Source organism: Chiloscyllium plagiosum, chromosome 17 (genome assembly GCF_004010195.1).
Source record: "Chiloscyllium plagiosum isolate BGI_BamShark_2017 chromosome 17, ASM401019v2, whole genome shotgun sequence".
In the NCBI taxonomy this organism is placed as follows: domain Eukaryota; kingdom Metazoa; phylum Chordata; class Chondrichthyes; order Orectolobiformes; family Hemiscylliidae; genus Chiloscyllium; species Chiloscyllium plagiosum.
This window is the reverse complement of record NC_057726.1, coordinates 67088668-67101393: the sequence shown is the minus strand read 5'-3', so window position 1 is coordinate 67101393 and position 12726 is coordinate 67088668. Positions and strand designations below refer to the sequence as shown.

General features: G+C 44.6%; 1 protein-coding gene across 1 annotated transcript in view; it reads left to right on the top strand.

Annotated features, from left to right (window-relative positions):
* The window catches only part of slc38a7 (solute carrier family 38 member 7), a 32947-nt gene that overhangs the window by 15516 nt on the left and 4705 nt on the right, over nucleotides 1-12726 (top strand). Inside the window, exons 7-8 of the mRNA XM_043707366.1 lie at nucleotides 4649-4763; nucleotides 11483-11630. Of these exons, the coding sequence (XP_043563301.1) occupies nucleotides 4649-4763; nucleotides 11483-11630 (263 nt within the window). The remainder of the gene's footprint in view (nucleotides 1-4648; nucleotides 4764-11482; nucleotides 11631-12726) is intronic.

Sequence of the window (12726 nt, the reverse complement as noted above, 5' to 3'; positions counted from 1 at the left end):
CACAGTAAGAATACCCTTCATCGTGTTGCATGCCACTACGACCTGCTGAATGGGATAGATTCAGAACAGGTTGAGAAGCATCCATGAGGTGCTATGGGCCATAGGCTGCCACAGAATCGTACTCACCCACAATGCACCACTTTACTGTTACCATCAGGCCTGGTGATTCTGTGAGCAGTGCAGAAGGTCAGGTCAGGAGTAGCATAAAGCAAACTTCAAACCTGGTGAAGAGACAACACTGAGTACTGTGTGCCAACAGTGGAAAGCAGCATGCAATAAACAGGGTTTAGCATTTTCCCAACCAAATAGCTGCTGCATCAGTTGTGAACAGTAGTGGACAATTAAACACCTAACTGAAGAGGGAAGGGTCCTCAAATACCAGCGTCTTCAGTGAGTCCAGCCTATCAGTGGCAAAAGACATGGCTGAAGCAAACATCTTCTGTCAGAAGTGGATGATGTATCTCCACCTCCTCCTGAGGTCCCTTGCAACATTGATAAGAACATATGAAATAGGAGCAGGAGTACACCATTTAGCCCTTGAGCTTGCCCTGTCAATGATTATAATCATGGCTGATCTTCCACTTAAATACCATTTTCCTAACTTCTCTCCCTATCCCTTGAAAGATTACTCCTTTGTGGATCTTAACGTTAAATATACCCAATGATGGAGCATCCTAACCCCTGGCAGATGAGAATAGAAAAGGATTCCTGGTCCATTCAGTGCAGGTAATTCCTTACTTCCATCCTAAAGGATCAACCTTTATCCTGAGACTGTGACCTTGTGTTTAGATTTGGAGAAACAGCATCTGTATCTACCCTGTCAAACCCTTTCAGTATCTTGCATGTTTCAATGCAATTTTGCCTCTTTCTGTGAATCCCAGAGAATATAGGCCTACTTTATTCAGTCTCTCAGACAGGACAATCCACACATCACAAGGACCAAATTAGTGAACTTTCATTGTACCAGCTGTACTAGAACAGCTTGGCTAGAGGGGAGGCTAGTTTTGGCACAAAAGCCAGATGTTGGGACCCATAGCCTCTGCAGTATCTAGTTTGCTCAGTCAACTTTTTGATGTTATGTGGTCTAAACTGAATTAGCTGAAGACTTACATTATTTTTAAATTGAAACTTGTAAATATTCAGAACAGAGAATAATTGTACAAGGAACGAAAGATTGCCATGCAGGAATAGCAAGCGAATAGTGTCTATCCAACAACGTGGAAAATTACCTAGAAGGACACCACTTCGTCTGGAAGAACACATCCATCCTAGGACAAGCCAAACAGAGACACACACAAGAATTCCTAGAAGCATGGCACTCCAACCGGAACTCTATCTACAAACACGTTGACTTGAACCCGATTTACCACCCCTGAGAAAAAGAACAGGAAATGACATCACCACAGGAAATGACGTCACCAACACAAACATATAAATGGAAAACAGGAATCACCAGCAATGCTTCATTCGGGGGCTCTATGAAGATGTTACCTAGTATGGTGTCGAAACGTCTGAAAACGAACCTTCCAGCTCAGTAAACAAACCTATATCCAAATCTATATCCTCAAAAAGCAGGACAAATCCAATCTGGCCAGTTACAAACTCATCAGTCTACCCTCAGTCATTTTAAAAACAGAAGTGCTGTAAGTGGCACTTGATCAGCAATACCATGGTCACTGCTCAATTTGTGTTCCACCAGGGCCACTCGGCTCTTAACCTCATTACATGCTTGGTCCAACCTTGGACAAGCTGAAGAGAAGAGATGAAAGTGACTGCCTTTGGCATCAAAGCAACACTTCTCCAATTGTGATGTCAAGGGCCCTAAGCAAAACTGAGGTCAATGGGAATCGGGGCAAGGTCTCTGCAAGTTGAAGGCATACCTATCCCAAAAGTAGATGGTTGTGGTCAGTTATTGAAAGATTAATATAATCAGTCCAGCACATCTCTGCAGGAGTTCCTTAGGGTAGTGTCTGAGGCCCTAACACCTTCAATTGCTTCATCAATGAACTTCCTGCCATCAGAAGATCAAAGGTCATTACCACATTGGTTCTCCAGTCTCAACCTGAGATCCCTCACCTCTGGCACCTAGCTTTCTTCCTGCTGTGTCTTCAGAAAGGTGCCCCAAGCTTCCTTTGGTCCTCTCTTTGTAAAGGAAAGGATCCCGTATTCCATGAAAGTTTTGACCTGCTCACTACTTGCAAAGATTTGTATGTGCGCCAGATCAGATTCCAGCAACTGCTTCAGGTTCTGATCATTTATTTTGTTCTAAATTTCCTAATGTCTCTTTTTAAAAATATATCACTTTAGACTTTTATCTGATTTGTGGGAGGAAGATTGTAAGGAGCAGTAATATCATTGCACTGGCAATCCCAGTGCTTTAAACCCCACTATGGCAACAAGAGGAATTTAAATTCAATTCATAGAAAAAGCTACTGGCATTGAAAGCTAGTGAGCATGAAATGATCATCAATTGTTGTAAAAACTCATCACCTCTCATTTTTCTAGACTTCCAAGATACAAACCTGGTCCTTTCAACCTTCCCTCATAAGATAACTCTCCCGTTCCTGATGAAGGGCCTTTTGCCTGAAACATAGCATCCTAGGAGCAGGAAAATCTATCTGACCTGCTGTGCTTTTCCAGCACCACTCTAATCTAGACTCTGATTTCCAGCATCTGCAGTCCTCACTTTTGCCTAGATAATTCTCCCATCGCAGTTCAGCTGGGTGAAGCTTCTCTGAACCGCTTCCATTGCATTTATATCTTTTAAGAAATAAGGAGACCAAAATTACATATTGTACTCCAGATATCGTCTCATCAGTAGCATGTACAACTGGAGCAAAGTGCTTGTACTTCTCTATTCCCTTCCCTTGACAATAAACAGCAGCATCCTATTTGCTTTCTAATCACTGGATATACGTGCGTCCTAACGTTTTATGATTCTTTCAGGACTCACTTCAGCCGTCTCTCTCATCTGCATAATGTGCTGCTCGTCTAACAAAATGGCAAAGTTCACATTTTCCCACGTTATGCTCCCATCTGACAAATTAGCCTACCTGTATTCCTTGCAGACTTATGCTGTCTTTACAGCTCCCCTTTTTACTAACTGTGCCATCGGCAAGTACACCTTTAGTTCATTGATCTGAGTTACTGTTACAGATTGTGATGGTTGTGGCCCCAGTATTAACCCTTTTGGCACAACTGTTGTGACTCCTTGCCAATCCTTAATGGGCCATTTGTGTATAGTTTTGTTTCCTGTTAGCTAACTAATTCCCTCTCTGCTTATGCGGTAACCCCTTACACCATGAGGTTCTTATTTTGTGTAGTAAACTTTGCTGTGGCACCTTTGAAATATGTCAATAACTTAGTCAAATATTATTTCCTTTGCACTATGCTATGTTGGCTGTGCCTGATTGCATTGGAATTTCCTAAGTGGCCTGCTTAATGCATCCCAGTGTTTTCACGATGACTGGTTTTAGGCTAATGGGCCTGTATTCCCTGTTTTCCCTTTCCTTCCATTCTTGAATAGAGGAGCCAAATTTGCTATTTTCCACGTTGTTTCCAAAATCTAAGGAATCTTGGTGAAAAATAAAACAATGCATCTTCCGTCTCAGCAGCCATTTTCTTTTCAGGCCCGACAATGATGTCCACTAGGGTCAGGTGACCCATCAGATTTTCTTTAAGACGGTAGACCATAAGAAATAGGTACAGGAATACAGTCAGTTCTAATATAATGCGATAGTTTTGTTCATGTGCAGTCACTGTCAGGGTCTGTTTCCATGCTGTACATCCCTATGACTCTATGACGTAATAAGAAAATATCACACAATAGCAGCACCATTTAAGATAGTTGTGTTATAGCCAAAACTGGTGAGAAAAGTTTGCGTTCTACAAGTAACGGTCTAAATTCTTCAATCACGCTAAAGCCAATTTGCGCTGAAGCGTTATAGCAGAACTGACTATCGGCCATTCAGTGGCTGACCCAACATTATTCTAGTCCATGTTCTTTCCCTTTCCCCTTCCCCGTAATCCTTGATTCCTGATTGAACAGGAATCTACTTCAGCTTTAAATATACACAAGGTTTCTGCCCCAAGACTCTGTTTTAAAGAGATCCAACGATACTCCGCCCTCTAAGAGAAGAAATTCCTCCCCATCTCAGTCTTAAATTGGCATCTCTTTAATCTCAGTGACATTTCCCTGATGTTTGTAATTGTTTTAGTGTCTTCCCTCATTTTTGCCTCCTCATTCACACTTATTCCTAAGGTATTATTTATTTTTTACGATGAAGACAGATTCCATGTCTGTTCAGTTCATCTGCCATTTCCTTATTTTTCCCTATAAATTTGGCAGGCGCTGTCTGACCAATGCTCACCTTTATCTTTTTCTCGTTTAAGTACTTGTAGAAACACCAGCTATCTGTTTTGATATTTCCAGCTAGCTTTCTTTCATATTCTAATTTTTCCCTTATTGACAATATCGCCACCTAATGGTTGAACTTGGTGTTGAAACTCCAGTAGCCATTGAGCAGGAGCTTCTGTCAGAGCCCAGGGTTCAGCAGTACTAGGTGAGTGTCTGACACACCGTTTGATAATTCTCCCAGAATATAAATAACTCAGAATCTTATGTCTGTTTCTTCTCTGTTTTTGGCAGTGCCATGTGAGCAGTGTGCCAGTGTTCAGCAGCATGGAGAGGCCAGGGCTACAGCGTTGGGGCTGGGTGGTGACAGCAGCTGTGGTGATCTGTCTGTTTGTGTACACGGGCACAGGTATGGCACTACAGAGACAGTGGTCGGTTCTGTGTAACGACAGGCAGCACGAGTTGCATTTACATGGCGTCAAGTGCAGCTAGCTTGGGAACACTCACCCCCTGTTTCAGAGGATTGTGGATTCAAGTCCCACTCCAGCTGCCCAAACAGAGCTGACTCTCGAGTGGAGCTGAGGGAGTGCTGCACTGTCACAGGTGCTGTTCTTCAGATGAGAAGTTGAATATAAAAATTCTCAGTGCATTCTCTCAAAGAATAGTAAGGGGTTTCCACTGGGTCTTGGCTATTTGTGGGAGCTGGCTGAGCACAGGTTAGCTGCTGCCTTTTCCAACATTACAATTCTGGTTAAACTAGAAAGCAAGTACTTATTTGGCTGTAAAGCCATTTGAGACTTAAAATTGTCCTGAAAGGCACAATAGAAATGCAAGACTTTTTACTTTTAAGACCTAGGTGGCTGAAGGCACTTAGGAGCAGAAAGAAGCCCTTCTTTCCTCAGGGCTGTTCTGCCATTGAACTGGGTCAGGCTAATCTAGCAACTTGATGGCATTTTCCCACACTAGCCCTGTATCAAAATCCTGGAATTCCCTCCCTCATGGCATTGTGGGTCTACCTGCAGCATATGGACAGCAGCACTTCAAGAAGCCAGCTCACCACCATCACCTCAAGGGCAACTAAGGATGGGCAATAAATGCTGGCCAGGCCATCTGAGGGCCACGTCCATTGAGAGAATTTTTAAAAATTAATATCTAGACTTGTATCGATCTCTCTCTTTTGAATATATACAGTGACCCAAAACTTCTCAGGTCTTTGGGATAAACAATCCACAAGCAGCCACCAATTATGAAGTGATTGAAATTAGAGACTGCATAACATACCAGAATTGGGCTAACACAGAACTGTGCATTACAGGGACAGGCCTTTCAGCCAACCAAATCTGCGCTAACTGTGATGCCATTCTAAACTAATCCCATCTGCCTGTGCATGATGTGTGTCCCTCTCTTCCCAGCCTGTTCATATGTCTGTCTAAATGCCTCTTAAAAGTTGCTGTCATATCTGCTTCTACCACTTTCCCTGGCAGTGCATTCCTGGCAACTGCCACCCTCTGTTATTTTTTTTTTAAAAACTTGCCTCACACATCTCCTTTAACCTTTCTCCCTTTCACCTTAATCCTATGTCCCCTAGCATTTGGCATTTCCACATTGAGAAAAAGACTCCACTGTCAACCCCATCTATGCCTCTTGTAATTTTATATACCTCTATCAGGTCGCCCCTCAGCCTCTGATGCTCTTGCGAAAGCAATCTGAGTTTGCCCAACCCCTCCATATAGCTAATACATCCCAATCCAGGTAAATCTCTCTCGTTTCCTTCAGCAGCCTTGCTGATTTCAGTTTTCTAAACCTTCCTTTTTCTTTTTGACTAAACTTTTTCAATATCTCTTGACATCCAGGATTTCTGAATTTTGCCGTCCTTCTCTTTCATCCTCACAGGACCGTACTGGTCCTGAAGTCTGACCAATTGGCCTATAAAAGACTTCTACATGTCAGATGTGGATTTACTGTCAAACAGTTCCTGCTGAATACTGTTGTAATTAGCCTTACCCAAATTAGCACTTTCACCAGAAGGCCAGTGTTATCGATAACTGTCTTGCAACTTAAGGAATTATGATCAATGTTTTCAAAATGTTTCCCCACTGAAACGGTGATCACCTGGCCAGTCTCACTCCCACTACATAGGAGAAAGTGAGGACTGCAGACGCTGGAGATCAGAGTCAAAGTGTGGTGCTGGAAAAGCACAGCCAATCAGGCAACACAGGAGGAGCAGGAGAATCGACATTTTGAGCACAAGCTCTTCATCAGGAATGTTGGGGGGAGCGGGAAAGGGGTGGTGAGAGATAAATAGGAGGGGAAGGTGGGGCTGGGGGGTGAAGGTAGCTGGGAAGGCGATCGGTAGATGCAGGTGGGTGGGGGGGAGTGATGGTGATAGGTCGGTGGGAAGGACAATGGACAGGTGGGATAATTCAAGAGGATGGTGCCCAGTTGGAGGGTTGGATCTGGAATGAGGTGGGTGGAGGGGAGATGAGGAAACCGGTGAAATCAACATTGATGCAGTGTGGTTGGAGGGTCCCAAGGACATGCAAGTCTTGGGCCTCCTCCACCATCAAATCCTAGCTACCCGACACCTGGAGGAAGAACGCAGCAACCACGTGGAATCAACGTCAATTTCACCAGTTTCCTTGTCTCGGCTCCCTCCACCTCATCCCGGATCCAATCCTCCAAATTGGCATTGCCTGCTTGAACTGTCCCACCTGTCCATCTTTCTTCCCACCTGTCCACTTCACCCTCCGATCCAACCGATCACCATCACCCCCCACCTTCATCTACCTATTGCCTTCCCAGTTACCTTCCCTTTGTATTTAGCACTCAGCCTCTTTCTCTGTGCAACCCCCCCCCCCAAAATTCCTGATGAAGGGCTTATGTCGATTGCCCTCCTCAGATGCTGTCTGACCTCCCGTGCTTTTCCAGCACCACACTTTGCGACCCATCCCCAGTACATGTTTTGGTGCAGCCCCTTTCCTTATTTTGACAATCTATGTATTGTTTTGAGAAGCCCTCCTGGATGCACCAAACATATTCTGCCCCATCTAAGCCCCTGGTGTTGAGCATGTCCCAGTCAATATTGGGTAATTTAAAATCACCCACTACAACAACCATGTTGTTTTCGCATCTTTCCATGATCTGTTTACATATCATCTTCTATCTCCTGCTGGCTGTTGGAAGGCCTATAGAATAACCCCATCATAGTGACTGCACCTTTTTTATTCCTGAGTTCGACTCATATAAGCCTCGCTGGGTGAGCCCTCCAAGATGTCCTGTTTTAGTGCGGCTTTGATATTCTCCTTAATCAGTCATGCATCTCCCCACTCCTTTACATAAGTGCTGGACTAATTGATCTATAATTCCCAATTTTCCCTTCACACTTTCGTAACAATTGCAAATTTCCAATTTAGAGGAATCATTTCAAAGTCATATTAAAGATGATTTGATACTACTTATGAAGCCAATACATTTTGGAAGAGCTTCTTTACACAGTTTACTGCTCTGTCCAACTACATCTGTTCTCCTCCTGGCTGGCTTTTCTATATATATATTTTAGTATCTTTGTTATTCATTCAGACACTTGAGCTTCACTGGCTGTCCCTATCCTGCCCATCCTAAATGTTCTCCAGTAGGTAGTGGTGAGCTGCCATCTTGGCACACTGCAGTCCATGTGCTGCAGGTAAACCCAAAATGCTGTTGAGGAAGGAGTTTTGGGATTTTGACCCAGCGGCAGTGAAGGAAGGGTGATATATTTCGAAGTTAGCATGGTGAGTACTTGGAGGGGAACCTGCAGGTGGCGATGTTCCCATGTTTCTGTTGCACTTGATCTTCTGAGTGGCTGAGGAAGGTGCTGTCCAAAGAGCCTTAGTGAATAATGGCACTGCATCTTGTAGGATGATACACACTGCTGCTGGTGTAGGTATGCTCGCTGAGCTGGAAGGTTCATGTTCAGACATTTCATCACCACACTAGGTAACCTCTCCACTGAGCCTCCGGATAAAGCACTGCTGATGATTCCTGCTTTCTATTTATATGTTTAGGTTTCTTTGGGTTGGTGATATCATTTCCTGTGGTTATATCATTTCCCATGGTGATGTCCGTCCTTCTTTTTCTCAGGGGGTGGTAAATGGGGTCCAAGTCAATATGTTTGTTGATAGAGTTCCGATTGGAATGTCGTGCTTCTAGGAATTCCCGTGCGTGTCTCTATTTTGCTTGTCCTAGGATGGATGTGCTGTTCCAGTCAAAGTGATGTCCTTCCTCATCTGTATGTAAGGATACTAGTGAGAAAGGGTCATGTCATTTTGTGGCTAGTTGATGTTCATGTATCCTTGTGGCTAGTTTTCTGCCTGTTTGTCCAATGTAGTATTTGTTCCAGTTCTTGCACAGTATTTTGTAAATGACATTAGTTTTGCTTGTTGTCTGTGTGGGTCTTTCTAGCTCATAAGCTGCTGTTTTAGAGTGTTGGTGGGTTTGTGGGAGACCATGATGCCAAGGAGTCTGAGTAGTCTGGCTGGAGTAGTCTCGATACACACTGCTGCTACTGAGCATCAGTGATGGTGGGAGTAGATGTGGTGCCAATCGAGTAGTCCACTTTGTCAAGGATGGTGTCAAGCCTGAGTATTTTGTGTTACATTCATCTAGGTGATTGGGGGTGTTCAATCACATTCCCCACTTGTAGATGGTGGACAGGCTTTGGAGAGTCAGGAGGTGAGTTACTCACTCTGGGGTTCCTAGCCTCTGACCTACTCTTACCATTTATATACCATTGAATGTTTAGATTTTCTCGTGTTGGAGATGGTCATCGGCTGGCATTTGTCTGGCACAAATGTTGTTTGCTGCTTGTCAGTCCAAGCCCAGATATTGGCCAGTTGTTGTTGTGTTTGAACATTGCTTCAATATCTGAGGAGTTGTGAATGGTGCTGAACGTTGTGCAGTCATCAGTGAATAATCCCCACTTCTGATATTTTGGTGGAGGGCAAGGTAAATGATAGTACCCTGAGGAACTCCTGCACAGATTCCTGGAGTTCAAATGGCTGACTGACGTCCAACAACTGTAACCATCTTCCTTTATGCCAGGTATGATTCTAACCAGCAGCGCGATTCCTACTTGACATTTCTCAGAGCATTGACTCCAGTTTTTCTAAAGTTCTTTGATGTCAAGGGCTGTCACTCTCACCTCCCCTCTGGAACGCAGCTCTTTTGTCCACGTTTGACCCCAAGGCTGTGATGAGGTCAGGAGCTGTGTGGCCCTGGCAGATCCTAAACTGGGCATCCATGAGCAGGTTATTTCTGAGCAGGTGCTGTTTGGTAGCACTCTTAGTGACCCCTTCCATCACTTTCCTGATCTTTGAGAACAGACTGGTGGGGTGGTAATTGGCAGGGTTGGATTTGTCCTGCTTTGTGTGCACAGGACATACCTGGGCAATTTTCCACATTGCCAGCTAGCAGCCATTATAACTGTACAGGAACAGCTTGGCAAGGGATCGACAAGTTCTGGAGCACAAGCCTTCCAGTACTGTCCCAGAATGTTGTCAGGGCCCATAGCCCTTGCAGTATCCAGTGCCTTCCCCTGCTCTCTGATATCAAGTGGAGTGAAGTGAATTGGCTGAAGTCTGGTATCTACAATGCTGCAGATCAAAGGAGAATGTCAGTATAGATCTTTCATAGGGCACTTCTGACTGAGGATTGTTGCAAGTGCTTCAGCCTTATTTTTTGCACTGGTGTGTTCAGCTCTTCCATCATTGCAGATGGGGATATTGGTGGAGTTGCCTCCTGTGAGTACTTTAATTGTCCACCACTATTCACGCCTGCATCCAATCAAACTGCAAGAGCTTCGATCTGATCTATTGATTGTGGAACCGCTTAATTTTATCTATCATTTGCTCCTTATGCTGTTTGGCATGCAAGTCATCTTGTTTGGTAGCTTCAACAGCGTGGACACCTTATTATTAGGTGTGCCCTCCTGCACACTTCATTGAACTCGCGTTAATCCCCTGGTTTGATGGTTGAGTGGGGGATCTGTTGGGCCATGAGGTGACAGATTGTGCTGGAGTACAGTTCTGCTGCTGTTGATGGCCCACAGTGCCTCATGCCCCAGTATTGAGTTGCTAGAGCTGTTTGATGTCTGTCCCATTTAGTATAGTGGTAGTGCCACACAACATCATGGAGAGTTTTCTCAGACTGAAGCTGGGACTTTGTCTCCACAAGGATTGTGAGGTGGTCACTCTCTTAGAATGTTGCTATGCATTGATGCATCTACAGTGGGCAGACTGAGGACACAGCTTTCCCTCTTGCTAGTTTCCTTGCTATATGGCACAGATCAAGTTTAACAGCAAGGTCCTTCTAGACTCGACCAGCTGGGTCAGTAATAACGCAGTGAATATTTAATTCCCATCACTTCTTAACCAGTTTATATTGATCAACTAGGTATTTAGCATCCTATTAACAAAATTCAATGCTATAACTTTGGAAGCTCGCTATTCTTGTATTTTAGTGTCATCTCTGTTTTAGTTTTGCCCATCTCTTTGCTTGTCCAAGGCTATCTTTTTTGACCAGCTCAGAGTGTAAGCTGATTTTCTACGGGTTTTATAATAAATGAATAAAGAAAGTTTCAACAACTGCCACTGAACTTGTATCATTACAACATAAACCAATTCACCAAGATTACGATGTTCTGTGTCAGACTCATTCTGTTGAAGTCATTACCCAAATTTATAATCTTAGTTGTTTCTCCCATTCAAACCCATATTAATTAGCAGTTATTAATATGATCAGGTTGAGATAAATGTTCGCACATCTTTAGCCTGTTAACCAAATTTCTCACCACTGAATTTCATATCATTCCTCGTTGGTCCCAGGCCATACTGATGCACACAATACTGAGGGAGATTTACTCTACACCTAATCCTGTCCTGGGAGTGTTTAATGGGGACAGTTTAGAAGAAGCTTTACTCTGCTATAACCTCATTCTGTACCTGACTGACAGGGTTTGATGAGACTCTGTTGTCTCATCATCTATTTTGTTTCTAAATGGCTGTATACCATTGGTTTAGGCAGTATGTCCCAGTATGAGCCTACAGTACCCGTCCCCCTTACTTGGTCTTGACTGAATATTTCTCTCTCCAGGAGTCTGTGGTTTCCTGACGTTTGGCTCCAGTGTCAATGTCGATGTGCTATTGTCCTACCCGTCGACTGATATCTCCGTCACCATCGCCCGTGCTTCCATCACTCTCTGTGTGGTCACATCCTACCCCATCCTACATTTCTGCGGCAGGTGAGATTTCTGGTCAGGCCTGAGAGAGGGGAATGGGCAACGCCGAACGAACCAGGCCGAAGGCTGCAGTGAGCCCGTGGCTTCAGCATCTTTAATTGCTGCTGTAAGCAGTGTTCAACAGGGAAGGCCTCTCAGCCTCTCGAATTGTTCGTTCACTCACTGTTGATCTGTATGTTGACTCCATCACCCGGAATGGAACAAAAATGTGTTTAGAATTCTGACGAGCTTCAGTTATTTTACGAGTGAGTTCCAAATTCCCATGATGCTTTTTGCCTGACAGAACGCTTCCTGACATCACTCAGAATGGCCTAGGTCTGACATAGTAAGTTCTGTCCCCTTATCCCGGAGAGGAGCTAATCAGAAAACGTATCATACTCTGCCTCCTCCAGCAAACTCTTCTGTCACCAGTGACACATGCTGGTCAAACCTGGAACTGCTAATCAACCACTCGATGCCCAATTGAAAAGCATTCTTGAGATTTTCTGGCTTAGGACAGTTGGTGGTTTTCTGTAGGGCTCATGGGTGGGTTTACTGTGGATAGCCACTGGGTCCTTGGTAACACAGAGGTTGTATATCTGCTTTTTATGTCTGGACGGTGTGAGGGGAGGATTTTTAGCCTCTGACCTTCAGCCAAGGAGTGAACGGAGGGCTGTGCCCCAGACAGGAGTAGTCATCTTAAGAGAAGGATGTTGTGGCAGGAAAGAGAAAGGCAGATTCGGGTAGTTGGGGTACACCTCTAAGCAACAGTTCTGTCAGTTCCTGGTGTTAATAAATCCAATGCACTTTCAGGATATGGACAGGACGCACCCAGGCAAACCCTTTTGAACAGGCTTGGTGAACAGTATCCTTCGTGTGTGTCACTTCCCCTCCACCACCTGCTCCCTCCATCTCCTTCCCCAACACTCCCCAAAATCCTCCTCATTCTTCTCCCTCCGCACCCTGCACAACCTTGCTCCTCTTCATCTCGCCCCCCCATGTCACCTTGCTCCACCTCGTCCCACCGCCACCTCGTCCTGCTCCAACCCACCCCACCCCCATCTCACCCTGCTCCTTCTCGCCCCACCCCCACCTCACCCTGCACCATCTCACCTCTCGC